The sequence below is a fragment of the Mustela nivalis genome (assembly GCF_964662115.1).
Source record: "Mustela nivalis genome assembly, chromosome: 13".
NCBI classification, from domain to species: Eukaryota; Metazoa; Chordata; class Mammalia; order Carnivora; family Mustelidae; genus Mustela; species Mustela nivalis.
In genome coordinates, this window is record NC_139032.1 from 57,595,089 (window position 1) to 57,620,622 (window position 25,534).

Consider the following 25,534-nt stretch of genomic DNA (forward strand, 5'->3'; position numbering starts at 1 on the left):
TGTGAATATATGTGATTAATAAACTGATGTCAATCTCACAGGTCCAGTGTCCAGTGCTGTGAGTTCAGCCACCTCCAGAACCCTAGGACACTCCCTCTCTCACCAATGGGATGAAGAGAAGGTGAGCAGAATTTTGTATTTCCTACCCAACCAGCTCTGCTTCCTGCAGCTCCTGCTGCCTTCTCACTGCTGAAACAGTTCTGTCTCCTCCTAACCTCCTGCCCATGACAAAACCACCAGATTGTGCAAACCTTGCACCTGTTCTAAGCAGTGCACTGTTTACCTTACAGATAGCCCACTACTAAGCCGTTAAAACCATCTGCTGCGAACCCCTCTGCAGCAACTCACTCACCCTTGTTCCTATCTCCAAACTCAGGAGGTAGAGCCAAAGACAATCTTACGTGTTTTTGCAGAGTAGGCCTTTAGTACAGGTTTGTTTATTGAGCTGGTACTCATTGATGAAAGGTGCTTGAGTAGTTGGGACTGTGGGATCAGAGTCTTCCCAAACAAAGGCACATTCATGTGATGAACACATCAAGGATGTGGGCATGGATCTTCACATTTGCCCTTCCTGCTTCACAGATTATTGTGAAGAGCAGACAAAGGAGATGAAGTACCTGAAAAGCCTCTATGGATTCTGGAGCCTCTATGGACTCTACACAACCATAAATTCACATTTCATCATTTGTTTCCAGAAAACTTGCCAAAGCTAGAATCTGCTTCCATGATTGTGCCACAGTGTCACAGTTACTGTAATAGTAGAATTTCTTCAGGAAACTGTTCAGAGTTGTTGACTCATATGTACCATGGGTCATATCAGAGCCCCGTAGAGAAAAATCCTGAAAGACATGCCACTGATGTGAGTTTGTCTCTCTACATAAACCGTATGAAGAGCTGCTGTGCTGCTATGTTTTATTCTCAGAAAATATTACTGAATACCTAAGATTTGCCCAGCATTATATTAGGTACTGGAGACAGAAAAACATAGTTGCTGCTATTTAACAGCAACATTAAAATTTTTAAAATTTTAAATTATGTTAAGAAACATGTAACATAGGGGGACAGTGGCTGGCTCAGTCAGTTAAGTGTCTGCCTTCATCTCAGGTCATGATCCCAGGGTCTTCAAGGCAGCCTGCTTTTCCCTCTCTACCACTTGTGCTTTCTCTCATGTACTTTCTCTCTCTTTCTCAAATAAATAAACAAATGATATTTAAAAAGAAACATGTAACATAAAATGTATCATTTTTAAAAATTTGAGGTATAATTGATATAACATTATATTAGTTTCAGGTATACAACATGATTCAGCATTTGTATATATTGCAAAAAGATCACCACAATTCTAGTTACCATCCATCACCTGACAAGTTTGCCAAAAATTTTTTTTTCTCATGATGAGGATCTTTTAAAATTAACATATAATGTATTATTAGCCCCAGGGGTACAGGTCTGTGAATCGCCAGGTTTACACACTTCATAGCACTTACCTTCCCCAATATCCATAACCCCACCACGCTCTCCCTCCCCTCTCCCCCCAGCAACCCTGTTTGTTCTGTGAGATTAAGAGTCTCTTATGTTTTTTTTTTCATTTATTTATTTTCAGCATAACAGTATCATTATTTTTTCACCACACTGTTTTGTCTTCCTCCTGATCCCATCTTGTTTCATTTATTCTTTTCCTACCCCCCAAATACCCCATGTTGCCTCTCTACTTCCTCATATCAGGGAGATCATACAATAATTGTCTTTCTCTGATTGACTTATTTTGCTAAGCATAATAAGCTCTAGTTCTATCCACACCATAGCAAATGGCAAGATTTCATTTCTTTTGATGGCTGCAAGTATTCCATTGTATACATATACTACATCTTCTTTATCCATTCATCTGTTGATGGACATCTAGGTTCTTTCCATAGTTTGGCTATTGTGGACATTGCTGCTATAAAATGCAGGTGCACGTGCCCCTTCGGATCACTACATTTGTATCTTTAGGGTAAATATCCAGTAGTGCAATTGTTGGGCCATAGGGTAGCTCTACTTTCAACTTTTTTTTTTTTAAAGATTTTATTTATTTATTTGACAGAGAGAGATCACAAGTAGGCAGAGAGACAGGCAGAGACAGAGAGAGAGGAGGAAACAGGCTCCCTGCGAGCAGAGAGCCCGATGCAGGGCTTGATCCCAGGACCCTGAGATCATGACCTGAGCTGAAGGCAGAGGCCCAACCCACTGAGCCACCCAAAACCTCCATGCTGTTTTCCGGAGTGGTTGCACCAGCTTGCATTCCCACTAACAGTGTAAGAAGGGTTTTTAAGATATATTCTGTGCAACTTTCAAATATGCAACACAGTATTGTTAACGATAGTCACCACGCTGTACATTAAATCACCATGACATAATTATTTTATAACTGGAAGTTTGTACCTTTTGACTCCCTTCACCCATTTCTCTCACCCCTTACCTCTTACCTGTGGCAACCACCAATCTGTTCTCTGTGAGCTTGGTTTTGTTGTTTTAAATTCCATATGCGAGTGGGATCATTCAGTATTTGTTGTTCTCTATCTGACTTATTTTACTTAACATGCCCTTGATGTCCATTCATGTTGTCACAAATGGCAAGATTTCATTCTTTTTAATGGCTGAATATTATTCCATTTGTGCATGTATATCACATTTTCTTTACATATTCATCTATCAGTGGATATTTAGGTTGTTTCCTATCTTGGTTATTATAAATAATGCTGCAACATGGAAATGCCTTTATCTTTTCAAGTTAGTGTTTTCATTTTCTTCAGATAATACCTAGAATTAGAACTGATCAATCATATGGTAGTTCTATTTTTAATTTTTTAAAGATTTTAAATATTTATTTATTTATTTGTCAGAGAGAGCAAGGTGAGTGGCAGGCAGAGGGAGGAGAGAGTCCATGCTGAGTAGGGAGCCTGATGTGGGACTCGATACCAGCACCCTGGGATCATGACCTGAGCCGAATGCAGACTCTCTACTAACTGAGGTACCCAGGCGCCCCTATTTTTAATTTTTTGAGGAACCTTCCTACTGTGTTCCACAGTGCCTGTACCAACAACTTGCATTCCCACCAACAATGTATGATGGTTCCCTTTGTATCCCTGCCAATACTTGTTATTCCAGGTCTTTTTTTTTTTTTTTTTTGGAGCAGGGAGGACAGAGGGAGAAGGAGAAAGAAAATCTTAAGCAAGCTCCATGCCCAGCACAGAGCCCCAATTAGGGCTCCATCTCACAACCCTGAGGTTACGACCTAAGCCAAAATCAAGAGTTGGATGTTTAACTGACTGAGCCACCCAGGGACCCCTCTTGAAATATTTTTGATATTAACCCCTTAGCAGCTATATAATCAGCAAATATTTTCTCCCTTTCTGCCTTTTCATTTTGTTGATGATTTTCTTAGCTGTGCAGAAGCTTTTTAGTTTGATGTATTCCCATTTATATATTTTTGCTCTTGTTATCTTTGCTTTTGGGATCAGATAAAAAAAACTCATTGCTGAGACCCATGTCAAGGAGTTTACTGCCTATGTTTTCTTCCAGTTTTATGGCTTCAGTTCCTAAAATTTACCATTGTAACAATTTTTAAGTGTATAGCTCACTAGTGTGAATTGCATTCACAGTGGTGTTCAACAGATGTCTAGAAACTTTTCTTCTGACAAAATGGAGACACCCTAATTATTGAACAACTCTGCCTCCTTGGTTAAATTACTCCTAAGTGTTTTATCCCTTTTCATGCTATTGTAATTGTAATTGTTTTCTTAATTTTCTATTCAGTTAGTTTTCTTTTCATATTTTTGTGTGTTTACATAACATTTTTATACATGACCATGTTTATTAATGCCCAAGAGCTAAGATTTCCTTGGAAATCTTTGCACAGTAGTATCAGGCAGCAGGACCACAAGCCCTTCGTAGCTGACGTAAAAATGTAGTATTACTAGATGGCAGCCAGAGACACTAGAGGGCAGCACCCACCCACCCAGTGCTCCTGGTTCTGCAGAATCAGTGACCAGAACTTTTAAAAGATAATTTGCTCCCCCTGGGGCTAATAATACATTATATGTTAATAAACAATTAAAAATTTAAAAAGATTATTTGCTCTTGTGGTTCTCAATCCTGCCCTTATTTCAGAATCACTGGAAGGCTTGTTAAAAATGGCTGGTTACAGGGGGACCTGGGGTGGCTCAGTTGGTTGGGCATCTGACTCTTTGGGCTCAGGTCATGGTCTTGGGGTCATGGGATGGGAGCTTTGTGTGAGGCTGCATGCACCTTTCTATGCTGCTCCCCATCCCCAACTCTCTCTCTCCAATAAATAAATAAATGAGTAAAATGTTTTTAAAAAAGTGGCTGGTTGGGGCACCTGGGTGGCTCAGTGGGTTAAAACCTTTGCCTTTGGCTCTGGTCATGGTCCTAGGGTACTGGGATCAAGCCCCAAGTCGGGTTCTCTTCTCAGCAGGAGGCTGCTTCCTCCTCTCTCTCTCTGCCTACTTGTAATCTCTGTCAAATAAATAAATAAAACCTTTTTTTAAAAAGTGGCTGGTTTCTCAGTGTTATTTGATTTGAATAGTTTTGATTTGAATCTCCCTGATGGCTAATGATGATGAACATTTTTTCATGTGTCTGTTAGCCATTTGTATGTCTTCTTTGGAGAAGTGTCTATTCATGTCTATTGCCCATTTTTTATTTATTTATTTATTTATTTATTTATTTTTAAGATTTTATTTATTTATTTGACAGACAGAGATCGTAAGTAGGCAGAGAGGCAGGCAGAGAGAGAGAGGAGGAAGCAGGCTCCCTGCTGAGCAGAGAGCCCGATGCGGGGCTCGATCCCAGGACCCTGGGATCATGACCTGAGCAGAAGGCAGCGGCTTAACCACTGAGCCACCCAGGCGCCCCTATTGCCCATTTTTTGACGTGATTATCTGTTTTGTGTGGGAGAACAATAGGAGAAGGAGAGGAGAAGTGAGTTGGGAGAAATCGGAGGGGGAAACAAACCATGAGAGACTGTGGACTCTGAGAAACAAACTGAGGGTTTTGGAGGGCAGTGTGGTGAGGGTGTGTTTGGGTAAGCCTGGTGGTAGGTATTAAGGAGGACAGGTATTGCTTGGAGCACTGGGTGTGGTGCATAAACAATGAATCTTGGAACACTGAGAAAAATAAAATAAAATTACAAAAAAAAAAGTGGCTGGTCACATTATTTGTGGGGTCTAGAGTAAAATGAAAATGGTGACACTATATTAAAAAATTAGGAAAGAATGTGTTTAAAGGTACTAAAATATTAAACTTTTCCCTTTTTGCTACAGTCCCTCCTTCCCCCTCTCCTGACTTGTCCTGGTGTTTTGTTGTTTGTTTGTTTTTTACTTGTCTAGTGTTACTCTAAATAAACATTTAGAACTTTAAATAATAACCCTGAATTTTACTGTTAATCATTGTATTGTACAATGCCAGTTTTAAGTATAAATTTCAGATCATTTAACCTTTATGCAGGATCACCAACATTACACAATTCATATTTTGTAACTAACTCGTGCATATGTACTTCATTCTTTTTTTGTTGTTGTTAAAGATTTTAGTTATTTATGTGACAGACAGAGATCACAAGTAGGCAGAGAGGCAGGCAGAGAGAGAGAAGAAGGGAAGCAGGCTCTGCGCTGAGCAGAGAGCCGGATGCGGGGCTCAATCCCAGGACCCTGGGACCATGACCTGAGCTGAAGGCAGAGGCTTTAGCCCACTGAGCCACCCAGGCACCCCTATGTACCTCAATCTTACCAAAACATGGAAACACTAAACAAAATTAACTCTATTTTTTATTTTACTTCTTGATAAGTGTACATTTAGTAACACTCCATGGAAGTCAGTGACTTTCCTACTATGCTTACCTTGTATTCACTTTGGGTCTTGAACAATTCCCAACATCATGGGTCCACAAGATTTCTGTTTATGGGGACATGCAAATGTTCCATGTGAATGGAGCAGCAAGGAATGGCAGACATACATGACCCTGTGTCTTTACTCATGAATACTGCATTATCTCATTAGACACCACTTACAAAATACAAAATAAAATTATACTCCACACAAAAATTTACTCTATTTCAGAGGCTATGGGCAATTAGAAATCCATTCAAGGACATCCTAGGGAGCCCCATCAAGAACCTCATCAAGAGGGGCGCCTGGATGGCTCAGTGGGTTAAGCCACTGCCTTCGGCTCAGGTCATGATCTCAGGGTCCTGGGATTGAGGCCCGCATCGGGCTCTCTGCTCGGCAGGGAGCCTGCTTCCCTCTCTCTCTCTCTCTGCCTGCCTCTCCATCTACTTGTGATTTCTCTCTGTCAAATAAATAAATAAAATCTTTAAAGAAAAAAAAAAAAGAACCTCATCAAGAAATGAGAATGGAGGGCGCCTGGGTGGCTCAGTGGGTTAAAGCCTCTGCCTTCTGCTCAGGTCATGATCTCAGGGTCCTGGGATCGAGCCCTGCATCAGGCTCTCTGCTCAGCAGGGAGCCTGCTTCCCTTCCTCTCTCTCTGCCTGCCTCTCCACCTACTTGTGATCTCTATCTGTCAAATAAATAAATAAAATCTTAAAAAAAAAAAGAAATGAGAATGGATCCTGCCAAAACCACAGACCATAGCTCAGATGTAGTGGTCTTTAGCAAAGTCATACTCCTTATAGTCTGAAAAGTTACAGCAAAGAGAGGCTTATGGTATTCTCAGATGTACCCAATTAGCCTGGCAATTAAGAGTAGTTTCTTTGGGGGTGCCTGGGTAGCTCAGTGGATTAAGCCTATCCCTTCAGCTCAGGTCATGATCTCAGGGTCCTGGGATAGAGCCCCGCATGGGGCTCTCTGCTCAGCAGGGAGCCTGCTTCCCTGCCCCCTCTCTGCCTGCAACGCTGCCTACTTGTGATCTCTCTCTGTGTCAAATGAATAAAAATAATTTTTTTTAAAAGAGTAGTTTCTTTGGAATTACAACGGGATTTGAATCTCAGTTTTACCTTGGTAAGTTCCTTCTTTTCTGCGTTTTAGATCTTTTATCTGTAAAATGAAGATGATAATTATATAAACATCATAGAGTGCTTGTAGGATTATGGGGGGTTTTGTAAAACAAGAGAGTTTAGCACAGTGCCTGGCACAACTGATAGCTACAATGAAAGAAAAAAAAAATCTAACAAGCACCCTCACTGAAGGCCTCTTCTAGAATCTCTGAATACCTGCTTACCTGGCTTCTCCTTGTCTTCACTTGGTAGAGGATAGAGTGGCTAACACAATAAAAAAATGGAAATAAGTTGAAAGCATAAAAAATTAGTAAGATGAAAGTAAACAGTCATTATTGGAAGGTGATATGATTGTGTCTGAAAAACAGAAGATAATTGACTCAAAAATTACTACTACTACTACTACCACTAGTGTTATTACTACTACCACCGAAAGAGAGAGAGAGAGAGAGAGTGAGTGAGTAATGGAAAGAGAGACAGAGAATTCACTAGGTAGTTGAATACAAAAATTAACATGCTGAAATCAAAAGCCTTTGTATATACAAATATACGATTGGAAGATATATTGGAGAAAAAAATCCCCTTTCCAATAGCAACCCAAAATAATAAATACTTAGGAATAAAACAGCAAAAATTTTTTGAGAAAAATATTAAAACCTTTTCAAACGTATAAATGCAGTCTTGAACAACAACAAAAAAGACATACCATATTCTTAGAGATAGGAACACTAAAAAAATCCCAAAGTTAATTTATAAGTTAATGTTTTTAAAAACATATTTATTTATTGGGGCACCTGGTTGTCTCGTTCAGTTAAGCGTGGGACTTGTGATTTCAACTCAGGTCAGGATCACATGGGTCCCGGGATAGAGCACCGGTAGGCTCCTGGCTCAGCAGAAAGTCTGTTTGAGATTCTCTCCCACTGCCTCTCCCTGTCTGCTCTTTCTTTCTCTCTCTCTAAAATTATTTATTTGAGAGAGAGAGAGAGAGTGCATGGGCGAGTGGGAGGAGGGGCAGAGGGAGAGAAAATCCCAAGCAGACTCCCTCTGAGCCCTATAGGGACTTGATCTCACCACTCAGAAATCGCAACTTGAGTCAAAACCAAGAGTTCCATGCTTAACCAACTGAGCCACCCAGATGCTCCTATTTTAATGTGATCTCAATAAGATTTTATTCACAAGTAGGCAGAGAAACAGGCAGAGAGAGAGGAGGAAGCAGGCTGCTTGCTGAGCAGAAAGCCCGATGCGGGCTCGATCCCAGGACCCTGGGATCATGACCTGCACCGAAGGCAGAGGCTTTAACCCACTGAGCCACCCAGGTGCCCCAACTAGGCTGATTTCTAAATTTATGGTTGGAAGTAAGCAAAAATAGTAAAACTCTCAACAGGAAGAACTATGATAGAACTGAGATTAGTGATATCAAATAATTTAAAAAATTATATAGCCTTAATTATTAAAACATGATGGTACTTGTGCATGAATAGACTGACAGATAAATGGAACTAATGAAAATGTTCAAGAATAGAACAAACACATAGTAGTATATGATAGAGGTGTCATTTCAAATCAGTACAGTAAACATGTATCTTTTTTAAAAAATTTTTTAAAAAGTCTGTTTGTTTATTTAAGCAATCTCTACTCCCAATGTGGGGCTCCAAATCATGAATATGGGGCCAAGAGTTGCCTGCTTTTCTATTTGAGCCAGCCAGGCACCACTAAGCACACGTATCTTTTAAATAAATGGTTTTAGGACAGCTGGATAGCTTTTTAAAGAAAGATAGGTGAATTCATATTTTGTACTATATACTTAGATAAACTTCCAATCAACAGATTTAATTTTAAAAATCATACAAAAAGTTTATAGATTAAAGTACTAGAAGAATACATGGAATAATTGTTTTAGAACCTTGGAGAAAGGAAAGCCTTTCTAGTAACTATGAAACCATAAAATGAGTGATTAATTTATTCTGCATAGAATATCTTCTGCCATATCTACATATGTCAGAACACACCACAAAAAAGCCAAAAGACAAATTACAACCTGAATTGCAAATCTTTTTTCAAAGCCCAATCTCCTCTTACATATAAAAAGCAGTTAGTAAGCCAGCAGAAGTATTTATAAAGGACAGAAACAGTCCATAGAAAAAGAAATACTAATGACTCTTAAAAAAGAAATACTAATGACTCTTAAAAACATGAAAAGACAGAGTGACTGAGTGGCTTGGTCAGTTAATCGGCTGCCTTTGATTCAGGTTATGATGCCAGGATCCTAGCAGGGAGTCTGCTTCTCTCTCTCCCTTGGCCTGTCTCTCACACTTGTGCTTTCTCTCTCTGAAATAAATAAAAATCTTTTAAAAAGACATTCAAACTTACTCTTAATAAGATAAATGCAAATTAAAATCACTGCAGCAGATTGAAAATTCAAAAGTTCAATAGCACACTCTTTTGGCAAAGTGAGGAGAAAGTAACAATCTCATATTTTTCTGATGGGAGTGTAAAATGGTGCAATTATTAAGGAGAAAAATTTAAGAAATATTTGTTATAAATTGCAAGTACATTTTCCCTTGACCCAACAATTACAACTCTAGAATTATTCTTACATTTAATTCTGTCTTGGCAACAGCTTTTCTGAGGGCTCAGACTAACACATATCCTTTTGGTGGGAAAACTGGAATAATAAGAATATATATTCATATTTTCAAGTATTTATATAAAATACATTAGAAGTATATAGAAGAAAAGAATAAGGGAAGCAATAGAAATGGTGGTAATGGGTTGGGTGGAGAAATAGGAGAGAGTGAGAGTTTTGAATCCATGTGAATTCATCTATGCAAAAACTAAAAGGCTCTTGGAGAATTTCTGTAAATTTTTTATTGAGTAATTGCAGAGGTCCCATGTACTCTTACCCAATTTCTCCCAATGGCTACATTTTACATAATTATAGTAAAATATCAAAACTGGAATTTAACATTGACACAATATGTATATGATTTTAGCCACTCTTTCACATGTGTGTAATCACAACTGCTACCAAAATACAGAATTATCCCATCACCACAAGAAGAAGAAAGAATTTGATAGTACATACTAAAGGGAAAGCAGTCAGCTTCAGGTGTTAAGAATTTAGGCCTAAGCCTAGGGCTTAGACTCAGAATGACTTGCTTTAAAGAAAGCATATGTGGGGGTGGCTGGGTGGCTCAGTCTGGTTCAGTTAAGTGTCTGCCTTTGGGCTCAGTAGGTTAAAGCCTCTGCCTTTGGCTCAGGGTCATGATCCCTGGGATTGAGCCCTGCCTGGGGCTCTCTGCTCAGCAGGGAGCCTGCTCCCCACCCCCCCACCCCCCCAGCCTGCCTCTCTGCCTACCTGCGATCTCTGTCTGTCAAATAAATAAATAAAATATTAAAAAGAAAAAAAATGTCTGCCCTTGGCTCAGGTCATGATCCCAGGGTCCAGGGTCTGGGGACCAGGGATTGAGCTCCACGTCATGCTACCTCTTCGCCTCTCCCACTCCCCCTGCTTGTGTTCCCTCTTTCGCTCTCTCTCTCTGTCAAATAAATAAATAAAATTTTTTAAAAAGGCAAGCAAGCAAGCAAGCATGCATTTGTGTTACATCTCTCCAATGTTAAGTTTGGCTGAGGCTGTAGTCAAACAGATCAACATGGCCTTGTTCTCATTCTCATTCTGAGATTGGCTGAGACATGCTAGGACTTGAGATAAAAATGTTTATCTCACTTTATTATGGATACTTTGATACTTCTTCCAGTATCAAGATGTTACTATGGAAATTAATCACCATTAAATAACCCCAGGTGTTAAATACAAGAATGCTCATTTCTTAGCTGATCTCCAGTCTGAACATTAAATTAACCTTAATTTACTAGATTTCAGCTCAAATTTCACTACCTATATAAGAGCCAGTTACAATGAATTAAGTTAAAACTCTCCAAGAGAATGACAGATACCTAGGATCAGTCAACAATACATAAAAGCCTTGCTGATGGGAATGTAAACTGCAGCAACTGTTCTGGAGAGAGATCTGGCTCTAGATATCAAAGGCTTAACAATGTGCCATTTTGGAGCACCTGGGTGGCTCAGTGGGTTAAGCCTTTGCCTTCAGCTCAGGTCATGATCTTGGGTTCCTGGGATCAAGCCCTGCATCAGACTCTCTGCTCAGCAGGGAATCTGCTTCCCCCTCTTTCTCTCTGCCTGCCTCTCTATTTGTGATCTCTGTCAAAAAAAAAAAAAAAAAAAGAAAAGAATGTGCCATTTTTTCTTGACTCAGTAATTTGACTTCTAGAAATTTGTCTTGAGGAAACAAGCATAAGTAAAAAACTTTATTACCTAGTATGGTCATCATAAGAAATCATTAAAGGATATAATATAATATATTCACTTAATGTAAAAGAAGGCAATAAGGGGGAAAAGAACAAAAAAGACATGAAATGTATAGAAAACAAAAATCAAAATGGCAGACATAAATCTGACCATATCAATAATAACATTAAATATTAAGGAGGCTGACTCTGTGGCCTTTCTGTTTGATTTGATTACCACTACAAAACCTCAAACTTTGCCTCAGAATAAACTCACTGTCTTGAGAATGAGTTAGCTTTTCTGTTTTACTTTGACCTTTATTAACTTCATCTAAAAACCCTTCTTCTCAAATGGCCTTCTCAGATGGTCTTCAGACTACCTGCTGTCAGAATTCTGACAGGTCCCTGATTCAACATGAATAAATCCTGTCCTCTCACTGACTTGTCTCACTCTCACACCTCTCACACTATACCTCAAGGGGTATGCATATCCCATGCCTAAAGCAGTGAACCATCTAAAAATATGATCTATTTTCCAAGCATAAACTGGGTTTCAAAAGAGGAATTTGGGGTCTTTTAAAGACTCCCTGTCAAAAATACTCTAAGGAGGGGCACCTGCGTGGCTCAGTGGGTTAAAGCTTCTGCCTTGGGCTCAGGTCATGATCCCAGGGTCCTGGGATCAAACCCCACATCGGGCTCTCTGCTCAGCGGGGAGCCTGCTTCCCCTTCTCTCTCTCTGCCTGCCTTTCTTCCTACTTGTGATCTCTGTCAAGTAAATAAATAAAATCTTTTTAAAAAAATTAAAAAAACCCTAAAGAAAAGTGGAGTAGGGAACAAATCCTTTAGAACATATCCCAGATGAATACCTTTTTGATAAATCAAGAGATATTCAGTCAAAAGATACAGATGCAGTGAAAAGAAGGGCCATCTATACCCCAGTGTTCATAACAGCAATGGCTACAATCGCCAAAATGTGGAAAGAGCCAAGATGCCCTTCAACAGACAAATGGATAAAGAAGATATGGTCTATATATACTATGGAATATTACGCCTCCATCAGAAAGGATGAATACCCTTTGTATCAACATGAATGGGTCTGGAGGAGATTATGCTGAGTGAAATAAGTCAAGCAAAGAAAGTCAATTATCATATAGTTTCACTTACTTGTGGAGCACAAAGAATAACAAGGAGGGGGCCCCTGGGTGGCTCAGTGGGTTAGACCTCTGCCTTCAGCTCAGGTCATGATCTCAGGGTCCTGGGATAGAGCCCCAAATCAGGCTCTCTGCTCAGCGGGGAGCCTGCTCCCGCTGCTCCCCCGCCCGTCTCTCTGCCTACTTGTGACCTGTCAAATAAATAGTTCCTCGAATACAGATCCTTTACCTTTTTGGTTAGGTTTATTCCCAGGTATCTTACAGTTCTTGGTGCTATAGTGAATGGAATTGATTCTCTAATTTCCCTTTCTGTATTTTCATTGTTAGTGTATAAGAAAGCCACTGATTTCTGTACATGGACTTTGTATCCTGCCACGTTGCTGAATTGCTGTATGAGTTCTAGTAGTTTGGGGGTGGAGTCTTTTGTGTTTTCCATATAAAGAATCATGTCATCTGCGAAGAGAGAGAGTTTGACTTCTTCATTGTCGATTTGGATACCTTTTATTTCTCTTTCTTGTCTGATTGCTGTTGCTAGGACTTCTAATACTATGTTGAACAAGAGTGGTGAGAGTGGGCATCCTTGTGTTCCGGATCTCAACAGGAAGGCTGCAAACTTTTCCCATTGAGGGTGATATTTACTGTGGGTCTTTGATAGATAGATTTAACGAAGTTCAGGAATGCTCCCTCTATCCCTATACTTTGAAGTGTTTTAATCAGGAATGGATGCTGGATTTTGTCATATGCTTTTTCTGCATCGATTGAGAGGACCATGTGGTTCTTCTCTCTTCTCATATTAATTTGTTGTATCACATTGATTGATTTGCGAATGTTGAACCATCCTTGTAGCCCAGGGATGAATCCCACCTGGTCATGGTACCCCAATGTTTATAGCAGCAATGGCCACAGTCGCCAAACTGTGGAAAGAACCATGATGCCCTTCAATGGACAAATGGATAAGGAAGATGTGGTCCATATTCACTACAGAGTATTATGCCTCCATCAGAAAGGATGAATACCCAACTTTTGTAGCAACATGGACGGGACTGGAAGAGATTAAGCTGAGTGAAATAAGTCAAGCAGAGAGAGTCAATTATCATATGATTTCACTTGTTTGTGGAGCATAACAAATAGCATGGAGGACATGGGAGTTAGAGAGGAGAAGGGAGTTGGGGGAAATTGGAAGGGGAGGTGAACCATGGAGACTATGGACTCTGAAAAACAATCTGAGGATTTTGAAGGGGCGGGGGGTGGGAGGTTGGGGTACCAGGTGGTGGGTATTATAGAGGGCACGGATTGCATGGAGCACTGGGTGTGGTGCAAAAATAATGAATACTGTTATGCTGAAAACAAACAAACAAACAAATAAATAAATAAATAAAATCTAAAAAAAGGGGCACCTGGGTGGCTCAGTGGGTTAAGCCTCTGTCTTCAGCTCAGGTCATGATCTCAGGGTCTTGGGATCGAGCCCCACGGGCTCTCTGCTCAGCAGGGAGCCTGCTTCTCCCTCTCTCTCTGCCTGCTGCTCTACCTACTTGTGATCTCTCTCTCTCTCTGTCAAATAAATAAATAAAATCTTTAAAAAAATCTTAAAAAGAAAAAAAGAATAACATGGAGGACATTAGGAGAAGGAAAGGAAAAGTGAATTGGGGGAAATTGGAGGGGGAGGTAAACCATGAGAGACTGTGGACTCTGAGAAACAAACAGGGTTTTGGAGGGGAGGGAGGTGGAGGGATGGGTGAGCCTGGTTGTAATAAGGGGGGGCATGTATTGCATGGAGCACTTGGTGTGGTGTATGGACAATGAATCTTGGAACACTGAGAAAATAAAATTTTAAAAAATCAACAAAGGATCAAAAGAGAGGGAGACAAACCAAAATACAGACTTTTATCTATAGAAAACAAAATGTTGGTTACCAGAGGGGGTGGGGACTGGAGGGATAGGTGAAATAGGTGATGGGGATTAAGGAGTGCACTTGTGATGAGCACTGGGTGAAGTCTGGAACTGTTTAATCATTACATTGTACACCTGAAACAAATATAATATTGTATATTATTTATATTGGAATTAAAATAGAGTTTAAAAATATTAACAAAACAAAGTTCAAACTTTTTAGTGGGGAAGCTATAACTTACTAAATTCCAAAAGGAAAATATATGGAAGAAACACAAATGTGTATCACTGAGTGAAAGAAACCAATCTGAATAGGTGACATACTACATGATTCTAATTGTATGACATTCCAGAAAAGGTTAAAACTATGGAGACAGTAGAAAGATCAGTGGTTGTCAGGGGTTGGGGGAAGGGAGGAATCAATAGGCAGAACACAGAGGATTTTTAGGGCAGTGAAAATATTTTGCATGACACTATAATGATATATACACATCATTATACATTTGCCCAAACCCATATAATGTACAACACCAAGACTTTATGTAGATTATGGACTCTGATGATGACCTGATGTAGGCTCATCAGTTGTTAACAAATGTACCACTGTGATGAGGGGATATTGATAATGGAGGTGGCTGTGTGTGTTGGGGGGACCAGGGGTATATGGGAAATCTCTGTAACTTCCACTCAATTTTCTGTGAACCAAAATGCTTTAAAAAATAAAGTCTAGGGATGCCTGGGTGGCTCAGTCAGTTAAGCATCTGCCTTCAGTTCAGGTCATGATCCCAGAGTCCTGGGATCAAGTCCTGCATGGGGCTCCTAGCTCAGCAAGAGCCTGCCTCTTCTTCTGCCCCTCCCCCTGCTCATGCTCATGTGCACTTGCTCTCTCTCTCTCTGACAAGTAAGTAAATAAATAAATAAAATCTTTTAAAAAAATGAAGTCTATTAAAATTAAAAATTTTAAAAGCAGTAGACCACCAGAATCCTGGACCCAGCATGTTCTGAATCTGTCTGGAGGCCAGAGTTAGGTCAGAAAAAAGCAATAGGAGATGGAGGGAAGTAGATGGGTGATGGGTATTAAAGAAGGCACTTGTTGTGATGAGCACTGGGTATGGTATGTAAGTTACGAATCACTGAATTCCACTCCAGAAACCAATATTGCACTGTATATTGATTAACAAAACTTAAAGAAAAAAGGAAAAGAAAAAAGAAAAAGGGTAAGGTATGGAGTATAAAGACAGAGGCTGAAGAGAAGGCCAGGATCTATTTCCTTTGAAATTCAGCAGCTTGATAGAATGCAGCCTGAATGGTTCCATTATTCTACTGGGTGTATCAATCCTGGTCCAACAATTCATCAGACTAATGTTCTAAGAGCCTTCCTCAAGAAAATCTTTATGGAAGAGATGACCAGCATGCCATTTTCAGTTGAAATAGGCACCATTTATGCTCTTCCTTGGTCAATAAAGATTAGCCCCTTGTAGACCCTTTTAAGTACTAAAGCAAAATACACATTTAATGTTGGAGAGGGACATAATACATAATATGTGGTATTAATATGCATTCTCTTAAGCTTAGAAAATCCATCCTTCACGGAGCTGCTCTGAGAAATCTCTTAGATTTTTTGAAAGATTTAATGTATTTATTTGAGAGAAAGAGAAAGAGAGAACAGAACAAGTAGGGGCAGGGACAGAGGGAGAGAATCTTCAAGCAGACTCTGCTAATCACAGACCCACGAGATCACAATCTGAGCTGAAACCAAGAGTCCAGTGCTTAACTAACCGCCCAATTATCCCTTAGATTTTTAAAAATAGAGATGCTGAGAAAGATGTTTTCTCTTTCCTCTGGGCCTGCTAAACTGGAATGACATAATCCTGAAACTGCTTGCAGCTATGATCCTACTGTCCCAGTATGGCTCAGTAGGTGTGATGTTAAAGAGAAAAATTATTAGTGATACTTGTTAAAGAATAATAAGGCAGACTTTACTCAGGTGACTATCACAATAGATATGGGGACCACTACAATGGGTTTTGCAGTAGAAGAGAGAGATTGGGCTCGACCCCAAATATAACAAGGAAAAGTGGGAGTATATAGCCAAGGAGTAGAGGGGGTGGTCAGTAGATGGAAAGTTAAAAGGAAACATCAAAACTAAGGGAGGAGTCTAGAAAAACAACCTAACAAGATTTTTTTTTTTTAAGATTTTATTTATTTGAGAGAATGAGAGAGAATCATGAGAAGGGGGAGGGTCCCAGGGAGAAGCAGACTCCCTGCTGAGCAGGGAGCCTGATGTGGGACTCGATCCAGGGACTCCAGGATCATGACCTAAGCTGAAGGCAGCTGCTTAACCAACTGAGCCACCCAGGTGCCCAGCCTAACAAGATTTTTGTTGAAGGCAGGCCAGGGAGATCAACCTCACCTAAGGAATGGTGGAAGATGAACCCTATCAGATACTGAGTGTGATCAGATATCAAGGATGGGGGATTCTGGTTGAATGGACTCAGTAGGATTCTTGCTAAAATTGGACAATGCAGAGATAACACAAAAGGTCAAAAGTCAGGGCTTGGTTGAGTAGAGTTCAGAGGAGCCTGACTAAACTTTGTTTAAAAACTCTGCCAATAAAAGGAGTCATTGATCCAAGATTGGAAATAAGATCCAAGATTGGAAAGAAATGATAATTTTTGAGTATGTGAGCTCAGCTCCACCCCTGGATTTTCCAACTTCCTGTTATATGAACCAATAACTTTACTTTTGTTCTTCAAATTTATTTGAATTAGATGGAAGAGAGCAAATGGAAGAGAGCTCATTAATATGAAAAGAGGATTGATTTGATGAGTAAGTTCGAGGTGATGGGTAGATGATTAAAAGCAGTGAGTCAATGGCAAAATAAGAAAGTATACATTTCTAAGCTAACACATCATCATAGGCAACATACAAACTTCCTATATACCATTCTTACTGTGTCCTCAGGGCTGTAGGCTTAAAGGGAGTATTCTATAAATGGCATAGCAATGTTTGCGAAATTGGGATTCCAGAACTGAACAGTTTTGCAAGACTGGGCAATATAGTAGCTGACACTTACTAGGTATATACTTTATTCTAGGCATGCTAAGTGTCTGATATGCATTATTTTAATCTCCATTTCATAGACTCAGAGATATTAAGATATTAAGACCTATTCCAAGGACAGATAACTACTAATTACACTTTCAGGATCTGAACATAGATCTCTCTATTCCTGAATGCATGCACTTCAAAAAAAAGTTTTATTGAGATTTAATTCATATTTATCATACATTCCAAATTCATCCATTTATAGTATGCAATTCAATTTTTGGTATATTCACAGATATGTACAACCATTACTATATTTTTCAAACATTTTAATCACTTAAAAAAGAAACATCATACCTTTTAGCTATCAATCCTATGTCCTCCCCAACCTTCCACCTTAAGCAACCACTAATCTACTTTCTGTCTCTATAGATTTCCCTGTTCTGGACTTTCATATAAATGGAATCATAGAGTGTGTTATCTTTTGTGATTGGCTTCTTTCACCTACCATTATTTTTTTTAAAGATTTATTTCTTTGAGAGAGAGAGCATGAGAGGGGAGGGGCAGAGGGACAAGCAGACTCCCCGCTGAGCACAGAGCCTGTCATGGGGCTGGATCTCACCATCCTGAAATCATGATCTGAGCTGAAGTCAGAAGCCTGAACTGATTGAGCCACCCAGGTGCCCCTCAGCACTTCATTTTTTTATGGCTGGATACTATTCCTTTAGAGATATCACATTTTACTTATCCAGATATCCATTGGTGAATATTTATGTTATTTCCACTTTTTGGCTATTATAAATAGTGCTGCTATATATATTTATATGCAAGTTACTGTGCGGATATGTTTCATTACTCTTGAAAATATACCTAAGAGTAGAATTATTGGGTCATATGGTAATGCTATGTTTAATAATTTGAGGAACTGCTAGACTGTGTTCTAAAGTGGCTGCACCACTTTATATTCTCATCAGCAGTGTAGGAAGATTTCATTTCTCCAATCTTTGCTAAACTTGTTGTTATCTGACTTTTTGATTTAAGCCATTCTAGCGGGTATGAAGTGACATCTTATAGTGTTATTGATTTGCATTCCTTTCATGATTAATGATATTGAACGTTATTTCATGTACTTTCTGGCTATATGTATATCTTTGAAGAAACATCTTTTAGATCCATTGCCCATTTAGAATATGATTATCTTTTTGTTATTAAGTTACATATTCTAGATGCAAATTATTAAATATATGATTTATAAATATATTTTATCCCATCCCATGGGCTGTATTTTCACAATCTTGATAGTGTACCTTGATGCACAGAAGTTTTTGATTTTGGTCAAAATCAATTTTGGTCCAGTTACCTGTTTTTCCTTTTGTTGCCTGTGTCTTTGGTGTCATATCCAAGAAATCTTTGCTAAGTCTAGTGTAATGAAGATTTTCCCCTTGTTTTCTTCTAAGAGTTTTATAGTTTAGCTTTTAGGTTTAGGTCTTTGATGATTTTGAGTTAATTTTTGTGTATGGTATAAGGTAACTTCATTATTTTGCATGTGGATATCCAGTTGTCTGTTATCTGTTATCTGTTGAAGAAACTATCCTTATCTCACTGAATAGTTTTGGCACTCTTGTTGAAAATCAGTTGGCCATAGATGTATGGGTTTATTTCTGGACTCCCAATTTTGTCTCATTGATACAAATGTCTATCCTTGTTTACACAGTAACACACTGACTACCGCGTTCTAGCAAATTTTGAAATTAGGAAGTGTGAGTCCTCCTACTTTATTCTTCTTTTCCAGGATTATTTTAGCTATTCAAGATCCTTTGTAATTCTATATGAATTTTAGAATCAGCTTGTCAATTTCTAAAAAAGAAGTCAGCTGGGATTCTGGTAGGTATTGTGTTGAATCTATACATCAATCTAGAGAATACTGTCATCTTAATTTGTCTTCAGATTCATGAACATGGGATTTAAAAAAATCTTTACTTAGATCTTTAATTTCTTTTCAACAATTTTTCATAGTTCTCAGAGTATTAGTTTTATATTTCTTTTGTTGAATTTATTCCCAGATATTTTATTCTTTTTGATTCTATTAAGTTTTGAGAGAGCATTAGAAACCAGTATTCACAGGTGGCAAGATGGATGATGTGGTGTTATAAGTAATAATACAACTAGCAATAAAAAAATGATATTAGGAAACTAAAGAGGCAAGAAGACCTACTTTATTTCAAGATGTAATGAGAAGTAACGGTCTTATGAGTAATAATACTGTCATTACATTTTTCTTGTGTGAGATGTAAAATTTGGAAACAATAGGGGCACCTGGAGAGATCAGTGGTTTAAGCCACTGCCTTAGGCTCAGTTCATGATCCCAGGGTCCTGGGATTGAGCCTCATATCCGGCTCTGTGCTCCGCAGGGAATTTGCTTCCCTTCCTCTCTCTCCGCCTGCCTCTCAGCCTACTTGTGATCTCTGTCAAATAAATAAATAAATAAAATCTTTAAAAAAATTTTTAAAAAATTGCCAACAATGGTGAATATGAAATAAAGACAAAAAGAGATGGTATACAGACAGTACCAAGAATCTTTACGTGCACTGATATAACTGCAAACAAATATGTAAGTACCACTTTTATACCCACTATCTCAAACTTCATTAATAAAACATTATACCCCACATAGGATCATGAATTTTATAACACACCTTATAACAGTATTATTTACATAATAAGTGTCCTTGAAAAAATATTTTTGTGGGATGATGCATATCCTCAAGGTGGTTCTGGAGGCAGTGCAGCAAAACAAATGGTTAGGAGAATGGGATCTGGGGTCTAAATACCTAGATTCCATGTATTAGCTATGTGATCTTAAGCAGGCGGTTTAACCTCTCTGTGCCTCTCTGCATCTGTATAATCTAAGCAATGAAATACAATACTTTATCGTGATGTTGTAAAGTTTAAATTTCTTAATACATATACAGTGTTTAGTAGCTGGCATTTTGTTTAAAGGTGGATAGTTGTATATAGTACTGTACTTACTTTATATTCCATATTGTTAAGTTTCATGATGGTAAAAACAAAATGTTTGTCTTTGTATCCCCCACAGGATGAACTGAATTGTATTTCTGAATTTACCTGTAAACAGGAAGTATATTAAAAATGTAAGCAAAATATTAAACATTTAAAAATAGTTTAAATAAAAATCCTCAGCATATCATCTGTATTTCTTCAGTTACTGCTTTATAATTAGCTGTTAGGGACTTCATGACTTCTGACGTTCTTTTTGTTACCCTCACTTTCTTCAAAGCCATCTAGTTACGGTGTAATGTCAGAACAGCCTTCAGAACCTCTAACGGGGTAGTTTGAGGAATGCTGAGGTAGTTTGCTGCCCCTGCAAAGAGTGGCTGCTGGAGATGGAGGACCAATAACCTCAGAAAACAGCGCACAGGAGCAGCTGGGCCAGCAGAGCACTTTGTGAGGGCTCATCTGGACACTCCGCAGTGGGGAACCGCGAAGGTGAGTGCCCTAACGCGCGGGTAGTCGACCCCGAGGCCTTGACGGGGCACCTGGGTTTGGTGAGAAAGGGAAGGGCTCCAGCCGAGGCCGCTTGGATGAGTCATTCTCACCTCCCTAGGCAGGTGCGGGTGGCAGGACGCTTCGCTTCGGCGGCGGGCGGGCGACGAGAGCCGCGAGCTGCCGCGGAGTCCCCTCTCGGGACGCCTCCTACGGGCCGGCACTGACCTTGCCGCTGGCGGCCCGACCGCCGAGAAGACCCGGCGCCGCAGAGCCGGGCGCTGGTCGGGGCCGCCCACTGCCACCCGGACCCACCCGTCGTCGGAGCCGGCCGCCGCCCTCCTGCGGTTCCTCAGCGCCTCAGTCCCACGCGAGGTCGCCAGCTGAGCCCAGAGGGCCGCGCCGCGCGGCGCAGGAGGGCGGGGCCGGGCGCTGGCCCACCGGCCCGCGGAGGTCGTCTCGCGCGGGCGCACGCGCCGCAGTCGCGCGGGGCGGGGGGTGGGGAGGGTGGGTGTGCTTGGGGCGCGCGCGTCGCCGCCGCTGCCGCCTCAGCCTGCTGCTCCGCCCGCGCCGCCTGCTCCCGGCGCTTGGCCCCAGCACGCCGGCTCCCGAGCGGCCATGGGCGGCGCGGGGTTCGCGGTGTAGAGTCCGCCAGTCCCGGACCCGCGTCCCGCACCCTGACGGTCCCGGTAAGCGGGGGCGGGGGCGGCGGGGACCGGCAGGCACCCTAAGGGACGGGTCTGCGGGCCTCGGACAACCCTGTGGGGACTCTGAGGTGTTGTGTGGGAGCCGCCCCGAAGGGAGTCCTTGAGTAAGTGGATAAACCCCGAGTGTCCCTGCCTCTGCCCCTTGGGAGAGCCCCGGAGGCGGTGCCGGGAGCCGCCCCCCAGGAGGACCCCTGTGTGAATGGAGACTCACACAGGGCTCTGTGTGAAGGGCTCTGTCTGCATTTGCTGCCATGGGGAGGCGCAGTGTGGGAGCACTGTCCCCTCAGAGAGACCGTCTGTATGACTACCAGACGGCAAGGGTGGTCTCTGATGTTGTCTCGGTGGAAGACCATTTGAGAAAAGAGGGGAGCCTCGGGAGCCTCAGGAGCCTGCGCGGTGGAGATGGACCCCACAGAGGACCCCTGTAATAAAGGCATACTTTAGACTGCTCCTTAGAACTGCCTGGAAGGAACCTGACTGGAAGGAGAGGAGCCTGCCATGGATCTAGGCCAGGAGTAACTCCCCATATGCCCACTTTGGCCTTGACCTTTCTCGGTCTCGGTGTGCCCTTAATTGAGTCCCTCCATAGTGGTCGAGAGGCTGGGGCCCTGCAGGACTGCTGCCTTTGTCCATTCCAACCCCCACGCCATTAGAAATTTTATTCTCCGTGGTAGCCCAGGTTGGCTCCAAGCTGGATTTTTGTGGAGGCAGGAACTTCTATTAGAGCAAAGGGCAAAAGGGAAGGGAGGACCAGTGAAGCCTCTGAAGCAAAGATAGGAGACTTGGGGCCCTGGGCTTGACCATCCACAAGCAAGCAGTGAAGATCAGGTGGAATAATTGATGCTGGCAGGTCCTGGAAGAGAAAGTCCTTTGAAGGAAAGAAGAAGAATGCATGGGATTATCGAGCTCCAGTGTGCTAGGCACTATACTATGTTTAAACATATGACTCTTAACAACCTTGTGAAATTATCCCTTCAGTGATCATTAATCTGAGACTCAGAGATTTTAAGCAATTTGTCCAAGGTCACAAAGCTTGAAATCATGAATTCTGTTTTTCAGATTTTATTTGGGAAGAGATATCAGAGAGACAAGCAAGAATGTATGTTTGCCTAATTTTAAGAGGTAAAACTATATAGAACACTAAGGGAAACATCTCCACAACCTTGGATTTGCCAGTAGTTTCTTAAGTATAACATCAAAAGCACAGACATGAGAGAAAAAATAGAAAAATTGGACCTCCTCAAAATTTAAATTTGTGCATCAAAGAATTCACTGAAGAGAGTGAAAGGACACCCATGGAATAGGAGAAAATATCTGCAAATCATATATCTGCTAAACACCTAATATCTACTGTGTATAACGAACTCCTACAAGTCAATGACAACAAAAACTACACTCGATTCAAAAATGGAGAGGATGTGAATAGCCATTTCTTCATAGAAGACACATAAATGGCTAACCAGCACTATTCTCAAAAAAATGGAAAATAATGGAAGGATGTGGAGAGATTAGAATGCTGGTACATTGTTGGTAGAAATGTAAAATTGTGTAGCTGCTATGGAAATGTTTCATGGTTCTTCAAAAATTTTAAAAAGAATTTTCATATGACCCAGCATTTCTACTCTTTATTATATATCCAAAAGAAATGTGATATGATATGGAAACTGGCCAAATTACAAATTTGGTAGCTCTCTCCTGTGATCAAAGAAATGACACATTTCTGTATTATTGGTTACCTAGCATCATCCCTGCTAACTCCAACTCACCAATCAGGTTCCATCTCTGAGGAAGCACAGTGGATATGATGACTTCTTGATTACATTGTTTCTAGAAACAAGTTCTGAAGAAGTGGTCTTCTCAGACCCTTCTGGCCCCCTTTGAACTACAGAGAGGATACTGACACTGTGGTCTCAAATAAACTCTTTGCTTCCTCCAACCATCTTTGCAGCATTTCTTTAAGATTTATTCAACATTTGTTCTGTGTAAAGCAGTGGAAACTATTCTGATTGTTCCTTCTTCCTGAACTCAAAGAAAATCTGGAGTTCCTATTTCTACCTGTGAAACTTACTGATTTGGGTTGTTTCTTCCACTTTCCTTTTCAGAGGTTTCTTTTACTCTGTTACTTCCTGGGTGACATTCCTCCCCATTTTCTACAAGATCACTGCCAGTTACATCTTTGAGCCTTTCACAGATATTCGCTATTCCCATATCAAAAAATCAGATGAAAGCACAAAAGGGTAATTTACATTTAATATGTGGGATGAGATGGTTCCAACTTATTAAGAGAGCAGCACACTCTCTGTAGCTATGTGTCTTTATAGAATGAGCTGAGGGAGAAGATCTACCTAGATACCGTCTCCTTCTCTCTTTCTTCCCAAACTCGTACTGTGGAACAGCTCCTTCTTCATCCTAACTCCACTTGCTCTTGTAAATAATCTCACTGAACTTTAAGCAGATGCTCTACAGAGAATGTGTGTGCCTTGGACACATACAAGCTGCATGCTGCCCACATATACCTTACTGTCAGACACTTTTACTTTCATGGCTACAACAGTGTATTAGTTTCCTGTTACTCTGCAACAAGTTACCACAAATGTGGTGGCTTAAGATAATACACAATTTATGATCTCACAACCTCTGTGAGTCAGAATTCCAACTTAGTGAGAAGAATTCCAACTACTGAGAAGTCTGTAAAATATTGGCTGGGCTGTGTTCTCACTGGAGGCCTGAATGGGGAAGAATCTTCCAAGCTTAGTCACGTTGTTGGCAGAATTCATTTCTTTGCAGTCATATGACCAAGGGCACTGGATTCTTGGTGTCTCTTAGCTGGAGGCCATGGTCATCATCTAAAGGCCACTTACAGTTCCTAGAGGGTACATGGACTTTCCCAAAATAGCCATTTTATCAAGCCAGAAAGGAGAGACTTAGAAAAAGTATTCTAGAAGACAGTCTTATATAATGTAATGTAAGTACAAAAGTAACATCTTATTACTTCTGCCATCATTCTGTTAATTACAACTAAATTGCAGGTCTGTTAACACTCAAGAGGATGTAATGACACAAAGCATGAACACCAGGGGTTGAGAACATGGGGGAAACCAGCTTAGAGACTTTCCCCACAAAGAGTACCAAGGAAAGGTTTAGGTTGTCATCTCATACCTCATTTTGTTTGACTAAATGGGCCTATTCTACTTTCTCGTCCCATTGGGATTTACCACCACTTGCCCCAGACCCTTGAATTTTTTTTTAAGCCCTTCTCAAGTTACCACAGATTCTTCAACATTCATGTTGTCTCTATGATAATATCTTCTCTCTCTCTTTTCTTCTTCGATAAGGACACAGAAAACCATAATTCTAGTTATCTGCTAAAGAAATAATCATTAAGCATAATTTGTGGGCCAAATCAAAATTTGATTTTCTTTTTAACCTGGGTATCTCTCCTAGGACTTCTTTCAGGACATGGAAAACACTTTTCCCCTTCACCATTCATTTGTTTTTAACCATTGTTAGTCATGGTTGGGAGAGACAACCTAGCATGGGCTCTTAGCATCCTTGAATGTTTTTACTGGGTAGGTCAACAATGTGGGACACTGACTGTTTTCTAGGCCATTTCTTAGAATTGTATTTACAACAAGCAACCTTGAAAAATAAAGCAACATCTCTCCCTGGACAGTGATCAGGCTTGCTTTTTCTTTCTGTAAAAGGTGTGAAACCCCAAACCTTAGCATTCCTCTCCTGTAACACAGCCCACTGTATGAGTAGGTATAGGTCATAGATCCTGTGCTACACCCAAGGCATTTGATAGACACGGAGAACTAATACAGAAAAACCATGCTAAATCTCTTGCTATGGTTGTACTGTGAGTAGTAAAATCCTTGATATCTTACCCAGGAGTCTTGTGTCTTCTGCCAGCATT

General features: G+C 40.5%; 1 protein-coding gene and 1 long non-coding RNA gene across 2 annotated transcripts in view; one reads left to right on the top strand and one right to left on the bottom strand.

Moving 5' to 3' along the window:
* Nucleotides 1-25,534, top strand: part of LOC309846075 — a 277,012-nt gene that overhangs the window by 24,428 nt on the left and 227,050 nt on the right. The window lies entirely within an intron of this gene.
* LOC309847219 (uncharacterized protein) lies at nt 594-24,161 on the bottom strand (the record flags this gene model as incomplete). The annotated part of the gene is made up of 7 exons (XM_082697153.1): nt 594-839; nt 5,898-5,952; nt 7,011-7,050; nt 20,438-20,533; nt 21,025-21,451; nt 23,687-23,816; nt 24,140-24,161. The coding sequence occupies 7 exons, from the start codon at nt 24,159-24,161 to the stop codon at nt 812-814; spliced, it is 798 nt and encodes a 265-aa protein (XP_082553279.1). The 3' UTR covers nt 594-811.